Raw genomic sequence first — 26,831 nt, forward strand, 5'->3', positions numbered from 1 at the left:
ATACATTGAACCAACAGTTTTGTCAATAATCTAAAACTTGGGTAACAAGTATAAATGAGAGGAGAAAGAATACTACTGTGGGAAAAAAAAACCTTTTAATTTTCAGCAAAATAGTGATAACTGAACTGTAGTACATCCTTCAAAAAGATGTAGACAGAGGCTGAAAAGAAAAACAAAAGCTGTAAAGATTCAATAAGTGGTTTTCTAAAAGACTGAAGAAATACTATGGCAGCCTGAGACTGCTTTTCAATGTCTCAGGAAAGCAAAGGCTTTTATCCAACAGAAATACTTCAAAGTGACAGCTGAGGATCTTAAAATAGAGGATGTGAAAATTGAAATAGACAGAGATAAATAAATCCAATTCATCAACTAGCCACGTGAACTGTTTTCACACAGAATCTAACTGGTTAGTGACCCATGTGGGCAAATTTCTTCTGGCATTATGACAGATACTCCCACCAAAATTTTCACACGGGTAATTCTACAACAGACTTTTCAGAAAGATTCACATATATAGGTATATTTTATATGGTATACTGAAAAGAGCCCTAGATGTGGATCTCAGTTTAAATGAGCTCTGCAATTTACTACCTGTGCAACTTTGGGCAAATAACTTCACCACTCTGGTTTCCCCATCTGTAAAACAATAATGTTAAATTACATGATCCTAAGGTATCAATAACTTCTAAATCCCATGATCTTACATTTTAAATTAAGGCACTTAGAAAGAAATAGTTACAAACAGCAGCATGGAAGCAAATCTGATGGGGGGGGGCCTGCTGTCATTCCCAAACTCTTGGTTCTAGGCTATCTCAACCAGTATCTGAGGGGAAGTGGTCATGAGATGGTTTGGTATATTTAGCATTTGGTAACTCCTATCTCTCCCTCAGGATACCATGCTGATTAAGCAGCTATTTTTAGCTAGAAATGTTTTTCTTTATAATATTGTTAACAAAGCTGTTTTTTTTTTTTCAGCAATGGTAATGGATTATGTTCGTTCTTTCACAGTCTCCTACTTAGTTCCCTGGGAACCAGGGGCACACATCTTTAAGCTTTAGGGTTGAAGGGGAGAATACACCCATAATCCCTGCTTCACCAATACCAACCACAAATTGGAAAGTAAACCCAAAAGCCCCAAGAACAGCAATATCTTCTCAGACCATCAACTTATCAGCCTAATCCCCATAGTCATCAATTAGAAGATCAACTCAAAGAGCTAAAACCTATCAATTAACTCTGCAGGGGATGCAGTCCCTGACTCCTCAGTAGTAACAACCACTAAAGACCCATAAAAGAAATGATTTGACAGAAACAGACATGGTTTTATCAATGGAAAAGACATTTAGAAAATGTATTACCACTCTATTAAGGGATACAAGAGTGAAGAAAGAAGCAGTGAGGGGCGGCTAGGTGGCACAGTGAATAGAGCACCAACCCTGGAGTCAGGAGGACCTGAGTTCAAATCCGGCCTCAGACACTTAACAACAAAACTAGCCGTGTGACCTTGGACAAGACGCTTAACCCCAAACGCCCTCCAAAAAAAAGAAGCAGTGAAATATACACAATGGTTACAAGGAAGGAAATACTAAAAACAAATAAAACTCAATTCAAATACAATACACAACTAACAAGTGGATCAAACAACTATGACCCATATACCAACACATCCTTCCTAAAAGTAACCTACAACAAAGTGTTTCTAAAGAAATAAAGAACTTATGAACTGTTTACATTTCTACATAGAAAGATGACATTTGTAACTCATGAGACCTTTCTCAGCATTAGAGTAACTGGAGGGAAAAAGTGTGTTTATACATACATACACACACATATATGTATATATACACGTATAGACAGAGGGCACAGGGTGAGTTGAATATGAAGGGATAATATCTAAAAAATAAAATTAAGGGGTGAGAAAGGAATGTACTGGGAGAAGGAGAAAGGGAGAGGTAGAATTGGGTAAATTATCTCACATAAAAGAGGCAACAAAAAGATTTTACAATGGAGGGGAAAAGCAGGGAGGTGAGAGGTAATGAGTGAACCTTACTCTCATCAGATTTGGCTTAAGGAGGGAATAACATATACAATCAATTGGGTATGGAAATCTATTTTACCCTACAGCAAATTAGGGTGGAAAAGGATGGGGGGGGGAGAATGATAGAAGGGAGGGCAAATAGGAGGAGAGGGTAATCAGAAGCAAATACTTTTGAGGAGGGACAGGGTCAAAGGACAGAATAGAATAAATAGGGGGGGGTGTAATGTCATGCCAAGCAAAGGCAACTTCCCAAGGTTCAGAATACCAGCATAGGTGCTCTCCATTTTATTCAGTGACAAAGTAAGAACAGAGAAGGTCAAAACATGACATCATTCAAAATACAGCATTTACTAAGTGTGATTCAATAATCTCCAAGTACTACCCCACCCCAGGACCTTCCATTCATTCAAGCAATTATAAAGTCCCTGTTCTAAATACTACTCCACCCCTAGGCTGTACCTTCATTTAGTCCATCACAAAACCCCTCTTCTCAAATGGAGATTGGTTTCCAAACATAAGTAAAGTACATTCATTTGTTCAACCATAGAACACAAAAAAGGTCAAAAGTTCCCCACCCCTGGATCACAACTGAATCTACCCCAGAGTTACAACAAGTTTAAGCACAGCACTTAATACCCAAATGGAGGTCTTTTCTTCATCTTGACAAGAGGCAAGTTCTCAGCAATCTTAGTTCCTGGGGAGACAAGGCTTAGCAAGGCCACAAGATACATTGCCAGTCTCTTCATTAATTCATCCTCTGTCTGTAGAACAGTCCTAGAACCCCTGAAAACATTAGCAAAACCCTCTTCCAGGATTTCTGTAAACATACAACAAGAAATTCCTTCTTTAGGGCTTCTGAACCAACAGAAAGGTTCCCAGACCCCTGCAACAACAGCACTGTCCTTCACCAGTGGACAGTATTCACTCTCTGTCTGCAGGACAGTCTCAGTAGCTTTGAACCAACAGAAAGGTTCCCAGACCCCTGCAACAACAGCACTGTCCTTCACCAGTGGACAGTATTCACTCTCTGTCTGCAGGACAGTCTCAGGAGCTCTTAGCCAACAGCCAGGTTCCAGGACTTCTTCAATAGGACTGTCTTTCACCAGTGGACAAATCTGGCAAAACAACATGAAAACAGACAAAGTACCAGCAAAACAGCCATGTCTCCTCAGTCCTTGACAGCTCCGGGGGCAGGTCTCAAAAGTCCAGGGCGATTCAAAGTGGCCCTCAGCAATCCTCTCAGTCTCTCTCTGCCTCCATGAGGTGCTGCTTCCAAAAAGTTCTTCTGCCTCTCTCTTGTCTCTCCAAATCTACATCACCAGCTCCTCCCAGTTCAGGACTCTTTTTTTACATCAACAAGTCCATCCCACAGGTGGGACTAACAAGCTCTGGGTTTTAACACAATCAATTTGAAAACCAAGCCAATACAGGGGAATCTTTATATTCCTTTACTATCACAGGGGACGGGATAGGATGGAGGGAAATATATTTAGTCTTTCACAAAATAACTGTTATGGAAGTGTTTTGTACAACTACATATGTATAAACTATGTCACACTGCTTGCCTTCTCAAGTAGGGTGGGTGGGGAAGGGGAAATTAGAGAATGAGAAACTCAAAGTTTTAAAAAAGAATGTTAAAATTGTTTTTACATGAAACTGGGAAATAAGATATACAGGCAATAGTATATAGAAATATGTCTTGCCCTACAGGAAAACAGAAGGGAAGGGGATAAGAGAACAGGAGGAGAGGGAAAGAGCAGAGACAGAAGGGTGGGCAGAATGAGAGGAGTAATCAGAATGTCTTGCAGTAGTGGGAGGGGAAGAGACAGAGGGAAAAATTGGAACTCAAACTCTAGTGGAAGTGAATGTTGAAAACTAAAAATAAATACACTTAAAAAAAAAGAAATAAAGAACTTAAAATAGCTGGAGGAATACTAAGTACTCATAGCTAGGTCATACCAATATAATAAAAATTAAAATAATACTAAAGTTAACTTATACTTATAATGCTATACCAAATGACCAAGGGAATATGTCATAGAACTTGAGAAAATAACAATAAAATTCATTTGGAAAAACAAAAGATCTAGACTATCAATGGAAATAATTAAAAGAACTAAGGGCAGCTAGGTGGCACAGTGAGTAGAGCACTGGCCCTGGAGTCAGGAGGACCTAAGCTCAAATCTGGCCTCAGACACTTAACATTAGCCATGTGATCTTGGGCAAGTCACTTAACCCCAATTGGCCTACCCTCCCCCATCAAAAAAAAAAAGCCAAAAAAAAAATATAGGGACAAAGGGGGGAAGGGAATAGTACTTTCAGATCTCAGACTATATTATTAAACAGCAGTCATCAAAACCATCTGATATTAGTTAAAAAGACAGTTCAATGAAACAGACTAGACAAGGAGAATCAGAAACAATGGAATTCACTTGCCAAGGGTTTGATAAATTGGAAAACATAAATTACCTAGGAAAAACCTCCTTATTTGATTAAAAAAACTGCTAGGAAAGCTAGAAAGCATCTTGGCAGAAACTAGGCTTAGACTACCACCTCACAGTATGGTGAACAATACATTACAAACAGACATACCGTGTTTCCCCGATAATAAGACCTATCCTGAAAATAAGCCCTCCCTTACTGTGTAAGATTCCTCTAAAATAAGCCCTCCCCCGAAAATAAGCCCTATTGAGATTGCTACTGTAGTGAAAGTGATTCCCTGCGCTACATTATGGTACCCTCTGTATGCACCGTCCCCCCCCACCCCTGGGTGAAACGCACGCTGTGCTCTGAGCTGCATCCAATCAGAGCTGCAACAGTGAGTGCGTCATCCTGTTCTTCCCCAGTGATTTGCTTGCTGGTGCCATTGAGAGCAGTGCCGCGGAGGAGAGCTGAGGCAGGACAACATAAGCCCTCCCCTGAAAATAAGCCCTCTGGTGTTTTTCTTTCCAAAAAAATAATAAGACAGTGTCTTATTATCAGGGAAACACGGTATGACCTTAATACTAAACATCATTTTATCCAAAAAATTAGAAAAGCAGATCATATACCTCTCACAGCTATGGATGAGAGATGTATTCTTAACCAAATGAGGGAGAGAGACAATTACAAAAGATAAAAAAAGTAACTTTAATTACACAAAACTAAAAAGCTTCTGCACAGACAAAATTAATGTATCTAAGATAAAGGAAGTGATCTAATGTGAAAAATGTTTGTATCAAATTGCTCTGATAAGGGTATGGTACCCAAGATAAACAATCTATCTACAATCATAGGTTTTGAACAATTTTCAAAAAAAGAACTGCAGAGTATTCACAACCACATCAACAAATGCTCTAAATCATTATGAACAAGAGAAATGCAAATCAAAACACTGAAAATTCACCTGGTACCTTTAAATCGGCAAAGATAATAAAAGGTAGGGGCGGCTAGGTGGCGCAGTGAATAGAGCACTAGCTCTGGAGTCAGGAGGACCTGAGTTCAAATCCAGCCTCAGACACTTAACACTTACTAGCCGTGTGACTTTGGGCAAATCACTTAATACCAATTGCCCTTCCAAAAAAAAAAAAAAAAAGATGACAAAAGGTAGGGAAAAGCAATACTGGAAGGGTTATGGGAAGATAGGCAAATTGATGGACTGTTGGTAGAGCTGTGACTTTGTACAACCATTATGGAAAGCAATTTGGATTTACAAATATAAAGTGACTAAAATGTCCATGACATGAGCAATGAATATACAGAAGCATGGCAAAGACCTAAATAAATTGATACAAAGTGAAATAAGCAGAGCCAAGAAAGCAACATACCTAATAACTACAACATAAATGGAAAGAACTATACACCAAAAACTCAAAAGTGAATATAACAAAATTATGATCAAAGAGGACTCAAATGAAGATATATAAGAAGACACCTCCAACCCACCTCTTTGTAGCAGTGGAGGTTCACAGCTATTACATATTGCACGTTTTTGGATTTTCATAACATATTGATTAGTTACGCTGATTTGTTTTTCTCTTTAACAAATACTATTTGTTATATGGGATGACTATCTGGGAGGAGAAAAGGGAAGGATACCTAGAATAATTATGATGATGTAAGAAACAAAACAAGCAACAAAAACTTATTTTTAAAAAAGTAAATTACAAAAGTGGAAAGTTGCAAACTTTTTGAATAGAATGCATCATCAGTAGCAATAACTATTAGGTGGTTTTGCCAATATGTTTTCAGAAAAGATATTTTCAGAGGTTTCTGTTGGGCTTTGTAAGGTTTGTCAAATTTTATTTTGGACCTGGTAAACTTCAAGGCATGAGATTGGCAACTATTCTGCAACTCAGACAGTAATACAGAGTTGCTTGAAGTAGAAACAGTATGTGCCAGGGCAAGGACTTGTTCGGGTTGTTCTGGCTCTGAATCAAGCTTTCTATCAACTATACCACAAGACATTTAGAGGAAAAATAAAGAGGCAACAGGTGACAGCAAAATCCAAAAACATAACCCAAAAACAAGAAGGGCTAATTTACAAATAATAACTGTAAAATCTGGAAGTAACTTCAGATATCATCTAGTCCAACCTCCTTATAGTACATATCAGTAAGGAAATTAGGATCAGAGACCTTAAGTGATGTATTACACAGATGGTAAATCAGAGATGGGATCAGAACCTAGGTCTTCTGACTCCAAATACAGTCACTTATACCACATTATCTTAGGTAGTCAGAACTTTACTTGTCATAATACTAACCTCATCACTATCAGATATGACAATGAATGAATTTTCTAGCTTCTTTACTTTGAGAATTTGATTCTCCTCCTCCAGTCTCTCAGAGTCAGTAATTTCTGCAACTTTCTTCTTCCTCCGGGGCATCTTTGACTCTGAAATGCACAGAAAAATTTGATTATTCCAAAAATGTTTTTCCAGTTTGGTCAATGAAAGGCAGATGGTCCTATTCTGTCAAAGTTCAAAACAGCATTAAGTTTTTCAGGAATATCAAAAATCCGTATTAGTCAATAAAATCCACACTATTTCCTACAGAAATAAAAATACTACAATCATCACTGTGGTCAAAATCTAATGGAAGACTTTGAAGTTTCCCAAATAACTTCTATTTCTAAAGCACTTATGTAACCATACCATTGCCTTGCTCAATAAACTCCAATGGCTCCATCTGGGATCTAGGATCATAAGTAAACTCCTGTTAGGCATCTGAAACCCTTTATGATCTCATTCTAACCTATCTTTCTAGACTTATTTCACTTTACATTCCAGCCAACCTGGCTTACTATTCCCCATATACAACATACCATCACCACACAGCCGTTACTTTTCTACCTTGCCCTCTGCCACCACTTCTCATCCCACTTTGGGAGATTTCCCTTCTATCCAGTTCTTAGAATCCCTAGCTTCAGTTCAAATAACACCTTCTACTGGGAGTCCTTCCCTGATTCTTCCTGTTTTTAGTCTTCTCCTCCTCAGCCCCAAATTACTTTATATTTATTTTATACTTATCTTCATATCTGCTTTTTCCAGTGGAATGCAAGCTCTATGAAGAGATTTAATTTTTTATCTCTGATTTCTGATCTTTTTTATCTCTATATTTTTTATCATTTTTATCTCTGTATTTCTGATGCTTAACTCATAGTAGAAACTTCGTAAATACTAGATGAATTTGAATCCTTTTTTTCCCACTGGGCACCTACTTCAGAGCTGTTAAGCTTCTTCCCCCATAATATGTTTTTTGGGAGGGGGTTTTGGAGGGGAGAAGGCAAGGCAATTGGGGTTAAGTGACTTGCCCAAGGTCACACAGCTAGTACATGTCAAGTGATTGAGGCCAAATTTGAACTCAGGTCCTCCTGACTCCAGGGCAGGTACTCTATTCACTGTGCCACCCATATGCCCCATTTTCCCCATAATTTGAAGATGTAAGGAAGGAAAAAAGTGTCTACATGGTGAAGACAGGAAATGGATCAAAGGCATAAAACCATGCCAAAAAGATATGATCAAGCCTCAAAACAACTACAAACCACTAATAAACATAGGAAAGAGTGCTCTAATTCACTTAATTATAGGAGAAATTAAAATCAAAACAAATCTTAGGTTCATACTTTACACTCAGAAAACTGTCAAAGATCATAAATACCATGGGAATGGTTACTGTTGGAAGGGTTAGGAAAAGACAGATTAATTAATACATTACTGGTAGAACTATGAATTCATACAAGCATTCTGCAAAGCAATCTGGAATTATTTGGAAAATGTGACTAAAATGTCTATATCCTGTGACCAAGAGATCCTACTTAGATATTATATACTCCAAGAAGGTCAATGATAAAAAGTTCTATATACACACCAAAATATTTATATCAGCACTTTTGCAGTGGCAATTAACTAGAAACCATGCAGATGTCCATCAACTTGGGAATGGCTAAACAGGTTGTGATACCTGAATATAATGGAATATTACTGTCCTGTAAGAAAAAAATATGAAGACTGAAAAGCACAAGAAGATGGAAAAAATTAGATAATGTAAAAATAAAAAATACCAATTAAAATATTTTTTAATGTAAAAATATTAAGGCAAATGCAAATATAAGTCTTCCTGCCAAGGTTTGGATAGGCTTCTTTGTGAGGGTGTCACACAGCCAGAATTTTTTTCTCTTCACAACTCTAGTCACCTGAGTGAGCAACCAGGATAAGAAAACAGTCTGCTATGTGACTCTGGGGAGCAAGTCACTTAATTTCTTGATGTTCTAGGTAAATCTCTAAGACTATAGAGTGTACACAGGTATATTGGTAGAGGTAGCTTCCTTATTGAGGTGTTACTTATTTTTTTTTTTTTGCCTTTTGGAGGGCAATTGGGTTAAGTAACTTGCCCAAGGTTACATGGCTAGTATTTTTGTGTGGGTGTTAAGTGTCTCAGGCCGGAACCAAACTCAGGTCCTCCTGATTCCAGGGACGGCACTTTACTCACTGCGCCACCTAGCCACCCCTGAGGTGTTACTTATACCAATGAAATAAAAAGTCCCATTCTTCTTCCCCTCAAAATATAGAAACTGATGAAAAAAGTGGAGAAAAACAAAAAAAGGTTTTTTTGGGTAAACTATATTGTAGAAAAGAGAAACAAAGAAGAAGTAGATCTGCTCCTCAGAGCGGATGAAACTATAACCAACAACACCAAGATGGAAGAAACTCTGGGATCCACAAGGGACCAGAAATGGTGACTTTTTTCTCCCTAACAGAAAATGGTTTGGAAATGGGTGTCATATATCTGTTCCTTCTGGCTCTATCAACTCGTTCAAAGTTCCCTCCCTTTCCTCTGTTAGTGGCTGACTAAAGAAAAGGAAGGCTGAAGATGATGAAGATGAGGATGGTCAGGCCTGTAATGACTTTTATTTTACAATGACAAACTGGAACATGTCCAGAAAAAGGTAACCAGGATGGTGAGAAAACTGGAGGCCAGGCCATATAAGCAACAATAGAAGGAAATGGAGATGTTTAGCTTAGAAAAGACTTACAGAGGAAAATGAGAGCTATTTTCAAGTATTTAAAGGGTTATTGTGTAGAAAAGGGATCATATTTTATCTGTTTGGCCTATTTAGGAAAGAGCTGACCTGAATAAATGAAATTCCTAATAATCAAGACAGTCCAAAGGTAGAGTAGGGTACATGGGAAGACTAAGTTTCCTTTCATTGGAAGTATTCTAGTACAAGTACAATTATGATTTATCAGTTATATGTGCTTCAGGAAGGAGGATGAATTAGTTTGCCCCCGAGGGTCCTCCAAGTTTACTTGATTTTACGTGGACCTAAAAATTTCTAGACTCAACTGAATCAACAAAACTAAAGATCATTTATTTGTAGCTAAAAGATGTCTAGGCATATCAAAATAAAAGAGAAACTGCATAAAGAAGGATCACTGTGGGTTATATATTAACTAAGAAAACCACATATTCATATTACCCATGTTTTAATATCTTTTTATTTATTTTGTTAACAATTTCCTAATTATATTTTAATGGAGGCCAGGGCCACTAGGGAGTGTTGGTGAATGCCACCAAATCTTTGACACTTCTATTTAGTCCAACTCCCCCATTGTTACTCAATTAGCATTTGGTTTGTCATGTGAACAAAATTCCCTCTTTATAACACTTTTGGTATTATAAGGCAATATATTCTCACATAAATACAAGTTGATTGTTTGGTAAGGTTTTTAACCTAAAGAGTAACAATTAATGGTCAGTATGGATTTACCACTGACTAAAAACACACCCTAAGGGCATATAAATAAAAATCTTCCTCCTTAACCCACTGCCACCAGCAGGCACAAAGAAGGTTAAGTGATCAATGTAAGCGGAATTAGGGGGAGACTAGACCACTATAAATCTCTTAAATTATCAGTATTACATTAAGGCTTCCACATTTTCATCACCAATCTGAAAAAGAAAGGTTATTCAGAATCCAAATTAATCAGGAAAGCAAGTCAGAAAGGTAATTCGTTATTTATTTTAAGTGATATCCTTTAAATTAGATGCCAACTGCTTAATAAAATGACAACTTATTTACAGTTACATGAACTGGGTGTTAAAGACTAAATTTTTAGTCTTTAACTATTTAACTATATTTTTACTTATATATTTAACTATATTTTCACTATTTGAAAAAGGGATATCAAATCTGGATGCCAGCAGAAACTTTTTAATCATAACAAGTTAGGACTAAAATGGCTTTGAACAAATGTAGATAGTAGAGGTAACCCTGTGATGAGAGATTCCCTATTTACAGGTAATATTTCTGACAGTGTCCTTGAAAAATCCCTAATTTGTGATGTTATTTATCATTTTCTCTACATTTATCCATCAAAAGAACAATCACTAACAAGATAAATCAAAATCTTGATATTCTAGGTACTAGACCTGTCAAAGCTGCAATAATAGCTAGAGAAATTAAACTCCACTAAGACAGTTATAGGTACAGGTTCTTTGTTTAAAATGAACCAACTCTGAAACAATCAATATTTTACTCCTAACCACAGCTTCTGTACCTTTAGTCTAAATGAGTCAACAACCACTTAATAAATGCCAACAATTTGGCACTGGGAGAAATACAAAGACTTAAACAGGGTCATCAAACTCAGGAAGCTTGCATTGTGAGGGAGGTTATAATACATAGAAATATGCAATACTGTAAACTATGGTCCAGTCTAGAACAGAAAAGAATAACATAGAGGAGGTATACATGGGCATATAGGTAGCACAGATGATAGACCACTGGGCCTGGAGTCAGAAAACCTGAGTTTTGATCCAGCCTCAGAGACTTACTAACTGTATGACTCTGAGCAAGGCAGTGTGATAGTAATGGAATATAAAGATTCCCCTGTATTGGCTTGGTTTTCAAATTGATTGTGTTACAACCCAGAGCTTGTTAATCCCACCTGTGGGGTGGACTTGTTGATGTAAAAAGAGAGTCCTGAACTGGGAGGAGCTGGTGATGTAGATTTGGAGAGACAAGAGAAAGGCAGAAGAACTTTTTGGAAGCAGCACCTCGTGGAGGCAGAGAGAGACTGAGAGAATTGCTGGGGGCCACTTTGAATCGCCCTGGACTTTTGAGACCTGCCCCCAGAGCTGCCAAAGACTGAGGAGACATAGCTGTTTTGCTGGTACTTTGTCTGTCTGTTTTGATGTTGTTTTGCCAGATTTGTCCACTGGTGAAAGACAGTCCTTTTGTTGAAGAAGTCCTGGAACCTTGCTGTTGGCTAAGAAGCCCTGAGACTGTCCTGCAGACAGAGAGTGAATACTGTCCACTGGTGAAGGACAGTGCTGTTGTTGCAGGGGTCTGGGAACCTTTCTGTTGGTTCAGAAACCCTGAAGAAGGATTTTCTTGTTGTATGTTTACAGAAATCCTGGGAGAGAGTTTTGCTAATATTTTCAGGGGTTCTAGGACTGTTCTACAGACAGAGGATGAATTAATGAAGAGACTGGCAATGTATCTTGTGGCCTTGCTAAGCCTTGTCTCCCCAGGAACTAAGATTGCTGAGAACTTGCCTCTTGTCAAGATGAAGAAAAGACCTCCATTTGGGTATTAAGTGCTGTGCTTAAACTTGATGTAACTCTGGGGTAGATTCAATTGTGATCCAGGGGTGGGGAACTTTTGACCTTTTTGTGCTCTGCTATTGAACAAATGAAGGTACTTTACTTATGTTTGGAAACTAATGTCCATTTGAGAAGAGGGGCTTTGTGGTGGATTAAATGAAGGTACAGCCTAGGGGTGGAGGAGTATTTAGAACAGGGACTTTGTAATTGATTGAATGATTGGAAGGTCCTCGGGTGGGGTAGTACTTGGAGATTATTTAATCCCACTTAGTAAATGCTGTATTTTGAATGATGTCATATTTTGATCTTCTCTGTTCTTACTTTGTCACTGAATAAAATGGAGAGCACCTATGCTGGTATTTTGAACCTTGGGAAGTTGCCTTTCCTTGGCATTACATTACAGGCAGTCACCTTTTGCCCCAGTTTCCTAATCTGTAAAATGGCGATAATAACAGCACCTGCCTTCCAAGGTTGTTGTGTGAAACTCAAATGAGATATTTGTAAAATGCTTAGCACAGCACCTGGCACAAAGTAGCCTCTATATAAATGGTAGCTATTATTAACTATAATTATTTAAGTACTTTTCAAGGATTTGAGCAAAGAACAAATAGGATGCAAACGCCTGGGAATTTACAAGGGATGGTGGAAGCAACATGGGGTAGTTCAATTCCATTAATGCTTATTACACACTTGATATGTACAAGGCACTATATTAGGTAGGTACTAGGGATGCAAAAACAAACCAAACAAAATAAATTAACAGTCCTTGCCCCAAAAGAGTCTATATGAAATTGAAAAGCAATTTGAGAGAGAGTATTAGAAAGGGGTAGGGGTGGAAAAAGCATTGGAAAGGCTTTCAGGAAGTGGTAACTGAAAGCCTAGAAATCTAAGAGGCAAAAAACTAAGGAAATAATTAAAGCAGAAAAGCATTTATCAAATACCTACTAAGCAAGGTACCATGCTAGGTCATGGGGACAAACTGTCCGAAGGCACTGAGATAGAAGGTGAAATGCTAAGTTTGGGGAAGAAGCAGAAAGACAATCTGATGGAACATAAAGTACAAGAAAGGAAGTAAAATATGATAAACTTGCAAAGGTAGGTAGGTTGGCAATTAACTAAATAGGGGAAAGGAAGAAGAAACAAGTCAAAAATAACTCTGGAGTTAACAGTGGTGCCCTCAACAAAAATAGCTTAAGTTGGGAGGACCAACAGATGCTAAGAAGAAAGATAGTAAGTTTTATGTTGAAGGTGTTTATGGGACATGCAGGTAGACATGTCCAACATATGATAATGAAAGACTAGAGATGAGCTTGTGAAAAAGGTGAGGACTGATATATATGTCTGGAAATGATCAGTTTAGAGATGGTAAACCAAACCCATAGAAGAGAAGACTACTAAGAGAAAGTGGAACAAGAGAAAAGGGATCAACACAGAGACCTGAGGCATACCTATGTATAACGAATGGGACACGGATAATTAACCAGTAAGTGAAAATGAGAAGTCATAGCCAAACAAGTAGAACCAGGAAATTAACTGGAAAGAGAATATACAAAGTATCCAGAAAGAACAAGTGGTAAACAGTCTCAAAAGATGCCAAGAGAGAAACAAAGATAATGACTGAGGAAAGGTCAATAAATCTAGCAATTAATTTGTGGGCATCACTAATAAGATAAGTACAAAAAAAACCAACCATAAGGTTTAACCTCACATCCCGCAGCTTTGCAAGGATGAGAAAAAAATGGAAACAATCAATGCTGGACTGACAGTAGAAAGACACATTGTTGGTGGAGCTGTGAACTTGTATTACCACTCTGGAAAGCACTTGAATTATGCAAATAAAGTGAATAAAATAAGACAAAAAGAAAAGGGAGGGGAAAGGAAGAAAATAAGCTTTTATATAGCATCTGCTAGGTAGGTGCCAGACACTGAGCTAAGTAGTTTTTTAACAAATATTATCTCATATGATCCTCACAACAACCCTGTAAGGTATGTACTATTATTTTCCCCATTTTATAGCTGAGGAAACTGAAGCAAACAGGGGTTAAGTGATTTGCCCAGGGTCACACAACTAGTAAGCAGTCTGCGGCTAGATTAGAAATCAGGTCTTCTGGGGCGGCTAGGTGGCACTGTGAGTAAAGCCACAGCCCTGGAGTCAGGAGGACCCGAGTTTGGTTCTGGCCCCAGGCACTTAACACTCACACAAAAAAACTAGCCGTGTAACCTTGGGCAAGTTACTTAACCCCAACTGCCCTACAAAAGGCAAAAAAAAAAAAAAAGAAATCAGGCCTTCATGACTCCAGGCTCAGCACTCCATCCACTGTACCAGCCAGAAAGAGCCCACATACACCAAAATACTTAGCAGCACTTTATGTGGTGGAAAGAACTGGAAGCAAAGCAGATGCCCATCAACTGGATAACTAAGGGAGATGACAAAATTAAGGGAGATGAACATTGTGGAATATTACTGTACTATAAGAAACAATAAATGTGATTAATACAAAGAAGCATGGAAAGGCTTATTTAGATAAATTAATGCAAAGGAAAATAAGCAAAACAATAGACACAATGACTATAATAATAACATCAGACAACATTTCGATAGTACTTTAAATTTTGCCAAGTGTCCAACATTTGATTCTCATTATCCTCTGGAGTAGGTGCAATTGTCATCTTCATTTTACAGACAAGGAAACTCAGACTCAGAAGCTAAGTGACATGTCTGGGGGTCACACAGCTAGTAAGGCTCAGAGGTAGGATCTGAACTCAGGACTTTACTGTGTGATCCTTGAAACTCAAGTCTTCCTGCCTACAAGTCCAGCAATAATTACACTATGCCATCTAATGGAAAAACAACAAAAGAATCAAAACTGAATGCTTCAAAATTATATTGACCAAATTAGGCCCCAAAGAGTTATGAAAATAGATTCCCATGCACAAGTGGGACCATAGATATGGAATACAGTATATATCATAGTTTTTTGGTCATGCTGATTAGTATGCAGAATGATTTTTTTCCTAACTTTTTAAATTCATTATTATAAGGGAAAGCCCTGGGGAATGGTAAAGGTGAGAAGCCAGTAGAAAAAAAATTTTTTTTAAGCAAATGTTGCTAACTTTGCCAAGGTGAGTGGTGGGATGAAAAGTCAGACTGCAAAGGGTTAAGAAATAAGTGTGAGGTAAAAAGGTCAAACCAACCTGTGTAGACATATTTTTCTAGTTTATTAGAAAAAGGAGGCAATATATAGGATGGTGACATGAGCACTGGTCAATTAAATTATTTTTAAGAATGGGAAAGATTCAAGTGTCTTATCTTTGCAGGCATCAAAGAAAGTGCCAGTGGACAGATCCATCAATCAATGAACATTTATTAAGTGCCTACAATGTTCTGGGCATTGTATTTAGCACTGTAGATACAAGGATGAAATAGTCTCCAATCTCAAGGAACTTCCTTTCTATTAGCAGAATATATAAGGAGATACAACAATATAAAGTAAATAAAAGGTAACTTTGAGGGAAAATCACTATAAGCAGGAAGATCTCAAGAAAGGTCTAATTTAGGAGGTGGCACTTAGGCTGAACTTTCAAAGAAGCTAGAGATTCTCAGAACCTGAGGTAAGGAGGGAGCTTATTACAAGCAGAAAGCATAGTCTATTCAAAGTTGGAGATTACATGGCATGTGCGAGTGTCAACAATTAGGTCAGTTTGGCTGGAATGTGGGAAAAGGAGTACTATGCAAAAAGTGTAGAAAGTTAAGTTGGAAACACATTGAACAGTTTTAATGTTAAACAGAAGAATTTGTAATACATCCTAGGACAAGAATGAACCAGTGTAGTTTAATGAGTAGAGGAGGGACATCTGTGCTTTGTGAATTTTGGCAACAGTAGGGGATAGCTTGGAGAAAGGAGGAAATGGAGTCAGAGAGACCAATCAATTAATGAGCATTTATTAAGCTTCTATTAGGTTGGACTTGGTGCCTGAGACACAAAAGATAAAAGCAAGATACCCTTTGACTTTTGTGATAGTAATGGCAATTAAAGATTCCCCTGTATTGGCTTGGTTTTCAAATTGATTGTGTTAAAACCCAGAGCTTGTTAATCCCACCTGTGGGATGGACTTTTTGATGTGAAAAGAAAGTCCTGAACTGGGAGGAGCTGGTGACATAGATTTGGAGAGACAAGAGAGAGGCGGAAGATCTTTTTGGAAGCAGCACCTCGTGGAGGGAGAGAGACTAAGAGAATTGCTGGTGGCCGCTTTGAATTGCCCTGGACTTTTGAGACCTGCCCCCTGAGCTGCCAAGGACTGAGGAGACATGGCTGTTTTGCTGGTACTTTTGTCTGTCTGTTTTGATGTTCTTTTGCCAGATTTGTCCACTGGTGAAAGACAGTCCTGTTGTTGAAGAAGTCCTGGAACCTGGCTTTTGGTTAAGAAGCCCTGAGACTGTCCTGCAGACAGAGAGTGAATACTGTCCACTGGTGAAGGACAGTGCTGTTGTTGCAGGGGTCTGGAGACTGTCCTGCAGACAGAATGAATACTGTCCACTGGTGAAGGACAGTGCTGTTGTTGCGGGGTCTGGAGACTGTCCTGCAGACAGAGTGAATACTGTCCACTGGTGAAGGACAGTGATGTTGTTGCAGGGGTCTGGGAGCCTTTCTGTTGGTTCAGAAGCCCTGAAGGAGGATTTTCTTGTTGTATGTTTACAGAAATCCTGGGAGAGGGCTTTGCTAATGTGTTCAGGGGTTCTAGGACTGTTCTACAGACAGAGGATAAATTCATGAAGGGACTGGCAATGTATCTTATGGCCTTGCTAAGCCTTGTCTCCCCAGGAACTAAGATTGCTGAGAACTTGCCTCTTGTCAAGATGAAGAAAAGACCTCCATTTGGGTATTAAGTGCTGTGTTTAAACTTGATGTAACTCTGGGGTAGATTCAATTGTGATCCAGGGGTGGGGAACTTTTGACCTTATGTTTGGAAACTAATGTCCATTTGAGAAGAGGGGCTTTGTGGTGGACTTAATTAAGGTATAGCCTAGGGGTGGAGAAGTATTTAGAACAGAGACTTTGTAATTGATTGAATGATTGGAAGGTCCTGGGGTGGGGTAGTCCTTGGAGATTATTTAATCACATTTAGTAAATGCTGTATTTGGAATGATGTCATGTTTTGATCTTCTCTGTTCTTGGTTGGTCACTGAATAAAATGGAGAGCACCTATGCTGGTATTTTGAACCTTGGGAAGTTGCCTTTCCTTGGCATTATATTACAACCTTCAGAAGCTTACACCCTAATGGGGAAATGTGTACACATGCAGGTGTTTACAAAGGTAACTAGGTTTGGAAAAGACAGCAGCAGCTGAGGGTGATGTCATTTAAAGGCCTCATTGTAAAAAGTGGGAGTATGAGCTGGGTTTTGAAGGAAATCAGGGATTCCAAGAGGCAGAGGTAAGGATATAGTGTACTCCAGGCACAAGGCACACTCCTAAGGTACAGAGATGGGAGGAGCAATGTTCCAGGGGAAGAATGAAAACGGAAATTTGACTGGACCATAGAGTGGGGGAATGAAATTTACTAAGGACGAAATGTAAACAGCTTTAAATGACAAAGGGAAGTTTAAATTTGATGCTACAGAATCACAGAAAGCAATGGCAGGGAGTGGAGTGGGGGGTACCAGAAAAGTAATATAGTCAGACCTAAGCTTTAGGAAAATCACTGACAGTTATATGAAGGATGGACTGGATTAAGAAGCACTTTAAGGTGGAGACCAACTGGGAGGCTACTGTAATAGTCCACAAGAGAGGTAATAAGGGCCTGAAAAAGGGTAGTAGGCATAAGTGTAAGACCTATGAATGATAATGATGACAGTAACTTCAGCAAAAATGGAAAGTTAGGTAGAATGGATTCTGGGTGAAAGGTAATTTTGTTTTGAACATGCTGAGTATGAGATGCATGTAGTACATCTAATTCAAAATGCCAAATCAGTGATTTGTGCCTTGAGACAAATTAAGAGGGAAACCATAACTAGGTAAAGATTTATCTGGGAGCCATCTTGGTACAGATTATAATTTAACTCATGGGCATTTATAAAACATCAGGAGATAGTAGAGACAAGAATGCTTAAGGGTATTTGAGGGGACATCAGAATATATATTTAGACCCCAAATAAGTACAAGAACTGAGAAAGAATGTCAACCAAGTACTGAACTCTGCAAGAAAAAGGAAGGCTAGGTAAGACTATACCCAAGGATCTAGATAGCATCATTCAGTCAAACATTTATTAAGCACCTACTATATTCCAGGCATGGTGCAAATTCATGAATCTAAAAAGGACAGGTTTCTAAGGGGCAGAAGGAGGCTCTGGAAAAGGCTGCAAGAAGTACAGACAGTTCTAGCTATATGTAAGTGCACAGTTCTGCAGACCTCTACATAAAGTGATTTTTATGTAATTTTATGTAATCACATATATTAAATATTTATATAAATAAGTTAAATATTAAAATCACATAAAGTGATTTTATGTAATTTGAATGCCAGTAGACACAGGGAAGGGAGGAAGGCAGGAAAGGGGCTGGCATACAGTTTAAGGACATGTGGGGACCAGAGACTGAGAAGAGTAGGAAAAGGAACACTTGGGGCCAGGGCCAGTCACATGGGTGATTGACCAGAACCAAGAGAAGGGGGGGGGGGAGGACACAGCGGTGTACACCAGAAATATTGGAGCCAGGCATATGCACACAGGGCACAGACAACGTTGAGTGTGAGGTTCAAGGCAAAGGTCTCCTTTCTCAGAGCCCCAAGGTCTCAAAGCCAAGCCCCTGGTCTAGCAGATCTTGTCTCCACCACCATTCTGCTTTCAGTTGGAGGGGGTTTTTTGGGGTCCTTTTCTTTGAGGATTTTTTGCAGGGAAATGCACAGTAATGTAAAGTTGAAACAGATAATTTTTTGGCATTCAGATTTCTTTCCCAATTCTTTATGTAGAGCTGAATTTGGGAAAAGCAAGAACTGTCTGTATACTTATTCTTCCTCCTCTCTAGGGAAGGAGGTCAATTTAGCATCTTCCCCTACAGTTTGCATATTGACTTGAAAACCACAAATTAACATTATCTATGTTGTATAGTTTTCCACTTCATTAAATTTTTTTCAAATTAAATTTATTTATTAAACATTTCCCAAATGCATAAAGGTGTTTGCATGGCCCAAGAGTTTTCATGAGTGCAGGAGATAGGAAGGATGTGAGAAGAGGTCTAAAATGAAAGGAAGTTTGCTATCAATAGAAAGGATTCTCCAAAAGGGGAAAATGAAAAGTGAGAAAAAGGAAAAGTGGAAGGGTGTAGCTGACGAGAGTGGATAGAGATAAGGGAGAGATTTTTCTCAGAATCAAAAGGGTTCAGGTTTACAAAGACCTAAAGCATTGGTTTTTTCTGGGAATGAATGAAGCAAAGCACCTCCCTCTCATTTCAACATTGCAGACAACTTTGCCGATACCCTTCACCCCATGGAAAGTGAACTTTGTTCCAAGTGTAATTCAGCATTACAGGTTCTGATTGGGTCCTGGAGGCAAAAGGCCTATAGTCTAAATATTAGACAGTTACCGACAGTTGAGGTATTGCTTTTCTAAGAAGGTTTGGTTAAATAAGGCAGAATAGGTAGTGTAAGGCAGTGGGAAACCTCCAAATCTAGTTCCAGAGAGGGATTAAAACCCCTCAGGCTAGTAATGGTACCAAAAGGAGTAAGTGCTGGGAAGAGGGAAGAAGGAAAAGGGAGCTTATGTGTCAGCAATACTACTTGGAAGTTCCATAATTATGGAAACTGCTGTTTTCAAACTGATAGCAAGTACAAAATAAGTTCCTCTTCCACTCTACCTATGATAGCATTCAGTGGTAAGACAGGGATGTGCATTCTCTCAGATGGTTCAGTGCCCTAGACTATGCATGGCCTCTACACATGACAGTTAAGTTCCAAGGCAAGGAAGCCTATAACCCAGTTCCTGAAAGGGGCCTAGGATAGGGTATTATCCCATATCAACTGAGTAATAGAAGTTGCTATGCCTTCCTGGCTACCCCGAGGGTCTCATACAAAGGTATGGCACACGCGCACACACACACACTCACACACACACACACTCACACATCTGTCTCTCTCTCTCTCTCTGAAGGTACTGGATTTCCATTTCAGCTTCCATTTGCAACCACAACCTGCTACCCATTTCTTGGTCAGTTCCTTTATGAGAAGCAGGAAGCAATTTCCACTAGTTTTCAACTTACTTGGCCTAGCTCAGTACCAGAACACTCACTGGCTTTTGAGTGAAAGGACCTGTGTTTGAACACAAGCTTTACTCACTTACCTGAGTGGTTTGGGCACGTAAGTTGATCGTTCTGAACCTGTTTCCTATTGAAAAAGAAAATAAAATTAATCTCTAAAATCTCTTCAAGTTCTAAATCTTATGGTTCTTTGAAAACAAAAATTAATCTACAATCAATCAATAAACATTTACTAAGCAACTTGATGTGCCAGGCACTGTGCTAAGCAATGGGGCAAAACCTCTCTGTTTTCTAATGAGTTCACTCTACCTCATCTCCAGAAGTGCTGTATTCACCTGGGAATATAGAGGATTTAACATCCTGCCAAAGGAGTTATTAATAGAAAGAAAACAAGAGTTAGAATACTTGGATGTCCAATCCAGAGGCCTCTGTAACCCCAGGAAAAATTCTGTATTTCATTTTTAATCACTCATAAAACAGGATCTGCATCCAATATACATGGTGAACCTAAGAAGCAAGAAAGCAATAGGCATGCCAAAAAAAGAGAAGATGGTAGAAGAGAGCAAGTTGAATAGAAAGAAGATATGAACAATGTAAATGACAGAGTACAAAAGGGAGGAAATGAACTAGAAATTAAAGGTATGATCCATCTCTGGAGGAGAGAAAACAAAGAGAAACAGAAACAGTGTGATAATAACTTTAAAAGTTTCAGAATACTTTCTGTAAGGAGAGAGATCTAAGAATCACTTCTTACACACAAACCAGCTTTGAGGGGAGAATGAAGAAATGGGAAAGGAGGTCCTAGAGATAAGAAAGGTCAAAGAATCATAAGTGAGAGCTGGAAAAGACTTCATAAATCATACAGTCCACTCCTCTCCTTTTCCAGTGGAGGAAACCAAGGCTATGAAGGTTATATAACTTACCCAAAGTCACACAGATAACCTGTGGCAGAGGCAGAATTCAAACCCAGTTCTTCTACCGACTTTAAAATAGATATTCCTTACCCTGTACCAGGTGTAAAAGAATAAGGAAAGAGAAATGAGAATGGGGTCTTCTTGGGAGGAAAGAATGGGATGAGATGGGGGGGGGGGTAGGATAACAAATGGCGGTGAGGAGTTGGGGGAGGTATGTGAGGTTCGAGCAAGAAGCTGGAGGCGTTAAGGGGAGAAGATAAGGGTCCTGGGGAGAATGAGATCCTGGATGCAGCATCCAAGTGAGAGAAAAATGAAGGGATGGGGCAGGGGTCGAGGCTGGGCATCGGAGGCGCCCTGGCAGAGGCCATCAGAGGGGCAGCAGCAGCAAGAGGCCCTCGGGGTTGGGAGAAACCAGGTTGCTGTTACTCACCAGCCTAAGCCTGATGCAAGCCTGGCCCTTGCCCTGATGACCCCGGCCTCGCTGGGATAACCTGAGAGCGGCTGGGGCTCCAGCGGCCCTGGCACTACGGGAGTCAGAACAGGGGCTGGGTGCAACCGCTCAGAAGAACGGACGGAACCCTAGAGACAGTGCACTCCAGGAGGGAGAACCCAGGCGTAACTCCTGGCGCAGGCGCAGGAGCGGCAGACCAAACCAACTCTTTAAAGGAGGAGGGGAATCATGGGAGACACCATTTCAAAGTGGGCGGAAAGGGAAAGACTCAGGCAAAGGTGAGAGTTAATCAAGTCAAGGTGTCGAACTTCCAGACACCGACAATCTATCAGAGGAATTAACACTTCTAGGCAAATCTGTTCATTACGAGCCAAAATGTGATAAAAGTACACGACAGATATTACTCTCACTTCTCTAGGTACGTCTTGTCTCCCCGCTAGACTCCCGGTGGCGGAGAAACCCTAATGCTTTCTATGTTTACAAGCCTTGCGCAGGGACGTAGTGCATAGTGGGTACTTAGCATCTGTTGGATAGATGTTACAAAGTCCTACGAAATTAACAGATACACCCCAAGGAAGCCATTGATAAGAATAAAGTCCCCATCTATATCAAAATATTTATAGCAGCATTTTTTTTGTGATGGCAAAGAATTGGAAATAAATTCTATACTGGGGAATGGCTAAAGGAATGTACGTGAATGGATGTAAGGATGGTGTAAGAAATGTTATTTGGGATGAATAGAGAGAAGCTGGGAAAGACCTATATAAATGGATGCAGAGCAAAGAAAACAATGTATGATTACAACAATGTAAATAAAAAGAAAAATGACATACCAAAAAAATCAAAAGTGAATTAATAAATTATAATGATGAAGCAGGATCCCAATGAATAAATATGAGAGGACACCCTCAACCTATCTATAGAGGTGGGGAGGTGCACAGGTGTTACACATCCCACCTATTTTCAGACTTTTTCAATATATTGATCAGTTATGCCAATTTTTTTCCTCTCTAAAAAGTACCACTTGTTACGTCGGATAGCTCTATTGGAGAGGGGAAAATATTTGGGATATCTATAATGACATAAGAAACTGAAGACAGCAATAAAAAAATATTTTTAAAAAACTTTTAACAGGAGAGAAGGGATTCCACTCTATTTTATATTTTATATCTTCTTATCTCACTGGTCTCTGTTTCCAGTTTCCTACCTCTTCCCTACATCCTTCACATTGTTGCCCAACTAATCTTCCCAACACACTCCCCAAAACCTACCAAATAAAACATTTATTCATTCAAGCTGTATTAAGTACCCATTATATACAGCAGCACCTAGATAGTACAGTGGATTGAGTACCCTACCCTGAAATCAGGAAGACTCCTCCTCCTCAGTTCAAATCCAGCCTCAGAAACTTACTAGTTGTGTGACCCTGGGCAAGTCACTTAACCCTGCTTGCCTCCATTTTCTCATGTGTAAAATGAGCTGGAGATGGAAACTGGCAAACCATTCTAATGTCTTTGCCAAGAAAACCCCAAATGGGGCTATGAAGAGTCAGATACAACACAATCAAAACAACTAAACAAATGAGAATCACTATATTATAGAAAAGAAAAAAAAAAGCTCCTGAATTTGGAGCCAAAAGACTAGGGTTCAAATCTTGACTCTGCTGTTGAGCTACGTGACCTTAGGCAAGTCACAAAACCTCTTGGTGTCCTCCTTTTTAAACTGAGGGACTTGGACTGCATAACTTCTAAGGTCCCTCTCTGCTCTAAATCTATGGTCCTATGAGCCAGTCACAGTACTTGAGATATAATGACAAAACAGGGACTGTTGTCTTTTCCTTCAGGAAGATTACATTCTACTGGGGGGAAAACCACACACACAAACACATACAAACAGATAGACAGACAGACAGACACACACACACACACACACACACACACACACACACATCCTGGATTTAGGATTTCATTGACCCAGGGAATCCCCAGATAAAAGAAAATTCCTCTACCAATGCAGGATTGCATTTTCTCAGTAATTTATGATATGGGAGAGTTACCCATGCACTGACAAGTGAAAGAACTTGTACAGGGTCACCCAACCAGTAAGTGTCAGTCATGGGATATAAACCCAGATCTTTCTGGTTCCAAGGCCAGCTCTTCTCTCCACGACTATGTGCCTCTAAATCAAAGTCTGGACAATACCCTAACAACCAAGATCTTGTGTGAGAGGTATTTCTTGTACTGAACCTGGATGGGAGGTACAGATTTTAACAGAGAACATTTTAGGCCCTGAGGACATCGTGTACCTGCAAGAAGATGGGAGGAAGGATGCCCTATACAGGAAACAGTAAGTAGGCTAGGTTTACTGGAAATTAAAGTGTATATGAAATAATGAGAAATTGGTCTGGAACATAATCAGATTGTGAAAGGTATTAAATAAGTAATATTTAAGCATTTGATGCCTAGTCTGTATTTTACCCATCAGACAATAAGGAAGCACTGAAACTTCTAGAATAGGGCATAGACAAGACTGGGCCTATACTTTAGGAATATCAATTTAATAGTATTGTGGAAACTGAATTAGAGAGGTGAGAGATAAGAGGCAGGGAGATCAATTAGGAGGCTACTGTAATGGTCCAAGCATTGGTGGGAAAGGCCTCAACTAGAGCTGTAGCAGTACAAGTGGAGAGTGATGCATGAGATGTGGTGGGAGCAGAAGTCTCCTTCTCTATCAAAGGAGAGAGCTGAACTACATATGGCCTCTAGGATCCCTTCCAGCTCTTCATCTATGATTCCATAATCCTAAAACATGGCATGATGGATCATGCCAGAAAACGGGGTAGGGGTAACGGAGAGAAGAGAGTTGAAGATGATAGCAGGTTGTGAACCTGGTGAACATAAGCATGGTGGTCCCCTCAGACAGAACTAGCAAAGTTTGAGGGAAGGGGGAAATTAGGGGAAGAACAAGAACTTCCATTTTATACCATATGATCATCTCTTGAATTTAAGATACCTATGAGACATCCAGTTAACAATTTAATGTTATTTAAAAGTAGATGTATGTAATAGTAATGGAATTTAAAGATCCCCCTGTATTGGCTTGGTTTCCAGATTGTGTTAAAACCCAGAGCTTGTGAATCCCACTTGTGGGATGGACTTGTTGACGTGAAAAGAGAGGGCTGAACTGGGAGGAGCTGGTGACTTGAATTTAGAGAGAAACAAGCAGAGAGACAGGAGAATTTTTTGGAAGTAGCATCGTGGAGGTAGAAACGGAGGGGATTGCTGAGGGCCGGTTTGAACTGCCCAGGACTTTTGAGAGCTGCCACCCAGAGCTGCCAAGGACTGAGGAGACATGGCTGTTATGCTGGTACTTTGTCTGTTTTGATGTTTTGCCAGATTCGTCCACTGGTCAAAGATAGTCCTGTTGTTGCAGAGGTCCTGGAACCTTGCTGTTGGTTCAGAGCTCCTAGGACTGTTTTGCAGACAGAGAATGAATTAATGGAGACACTCGCAATGTATCTTGTGGCCTTGCTAAGCTTTGTCTCCCCAGGAACAAAGATTGCTGAGAACTTGCCTCGGGTCAAGATGAAGAAAAGACCTCTTTGGGTATTAAATGCTGTGCTTAAGCTTGTTATAACTCTGGGGTAGATGGCCTATTCAGTTGTAATCCAAGGGTGGGAAACTTTTGACTTTTTTGTGCTCTGTGATTGAACAAATGAATATACTTTACTTATGATTGGAAACTAATCTCCATTTGAGAAAAGGGGCTTTGTGATTGACTACATGAATGTACTGCCTAGGGGTGGAGTAGTATTTAGAAGAGGGACTTTGTGACTGATTAAATGAATGTAATGTTCAGGGGTGGAGTAGTACTTGATTGAATTACACTTGGTGAATGCTGTATTTTGAATTATGGTATATTTTTATTTTCTCTGTTCTTAATTTGTCACTGAATAAAATGGAGAGCAGCTATGCTGGTATTTTGAACCTTGGGAAATTGCCTTTGCTTGGCATTACAATATATCCAACACACAATTGGTGATGAAGGACTGGAATTTAGAAGAGAGATGAAGGCTAGATAACTTTAGAAGTCATATGCATAGAAACAATAATTGAACTAATAACTTAATGGGATCACTGAACCAATGGTAGTTTATAAGATCATTAAAAGAGGGATTATAAAGAAAGAAAAGGAGAAGGCCCAGAATGAAGCCCTGGGTCACACTCATAAATTAGGAGGTAGGCAAAGGATGATGATACAGCAATGGAGACTGAGAAGAGGTGGTCGCACAGGAAGGAAGAGGACCCAGAAGCAGCAATGGCATAAAAACACAGAGAGGAGAAAATACCCAGGAGGAAGGCCATGGTCAATGTGTCAAATCCTACAGAGAGGTCAAAAAGGATGAAGAGAGAGAAAAGGTCATTGGATTTATCAATTAAGATCTTAAGAGTACAGATTTAAAAGAGGAGGATAAAAATCAATATAAAAGAAACATAGAAGACTTCTAGTTTTATAAAGGAGTGTCATATGGCTTAAGACAAGGATATTGAGATCATTTTACAAGATGCTATGATACTTTGATATCACTGAGGCAGGAAGAGAAAGACAAAACCTTGCCAGTTTTTATTAAGTTATGTGACCCTTCTAAAAATACCTTGTATTTTTTAATTATTGTATTGTATTATAATTTTTAATTTTTAAATTTTTAATTATTGTATTGTATTATAAGCTTCAGAAAGTACTTAAAAAATGATTAGCAGGCCTCTCTCCCAGAGGATAAGAATATACTGCAAAGGGTTAAAACTTTATAAGAGCTAGTGAGGAGTATCAGGTGAAAGATAATCAGAACTACAGGTGGTCAATAGTGAACCACCCACAAGCTAAGGAGGTCAAGACATAACTGTCAAGGCTATTCAATCAGTGACTAGACTTAACTATGATGTATCAAAAAAAATGGGAGAAGTGGTTACTTGCATAGCCAGACAAAATTCACTGGTAATAGCATATATGTGTTTTGTATGCAACTAGTGTATTTTGTTATGTGAATGGTTTCCTTACTGTGACTTCAGTATTGATATGCATGCAATGTT

General features: G+C 39.2%; 1 protein-coding gene across 11 annotated transcripts in view; it reads right to left on the reverse strand.

Moving 5' to 3' along the window:
- The window catches only part of UIMC1 (ubiquitin interaction motif containing 1), a 142,986-nt gene extending 121,044 nt beyond the window's left edge, over nt 1–21,942 (reverse strand). For 7 of the 11 annotated variants that reach the window (XM_069077620.1, XM_069077615.1, XM_069077616.1 and 4 more), the window contains exons 1-4: nt 21,721–21,942; nt 21,300–21,381; nt 20,460–20,503; nt 6,783–6,913 (exon numbers count right to left, since the gene is read on the reverse strand). In XM_069077620.1, coding sequence (XP_068933721.1) covers nt 6,783–6,905 — 123 coding nt within the window. In that variant the 5' untranslated portion in view covers nt 6,906–6,913; nt 20,460–20,503; nt 21,300–21,381; nt 21,721–21,942. The remainder of the gene's footprint in view (nt 1–6,782; nt 6,914–20,459; nt 20,504–21,299; nt 21,382–21,720) is intronic. The other 4 variants (XM_069077617.1, XM_069077622.1, XM_069077621.1 and 1 more) reach the window with 2 other exon arrangements.
- Between the last annotated feature and the right edge of the window lie 4,889 nt (nt 21,943–26,831).

The sequence above is a fragment of the Petaurus breviceps genome, unplaced genomic scaffold (assembly GCF_028583685.1).
Source record: "Petaurus breviceps papuanus isolate PSGF00001 unplaced genomic scaffold, PetGlider_PUasm1.0 90994, whole genome shotgun sequence".
NCBI lineage: Eukaryota > Metazoa > Chordata > Mammalia > Diprotodontia > Petauridae > Petaurus > Petaurus breviceps.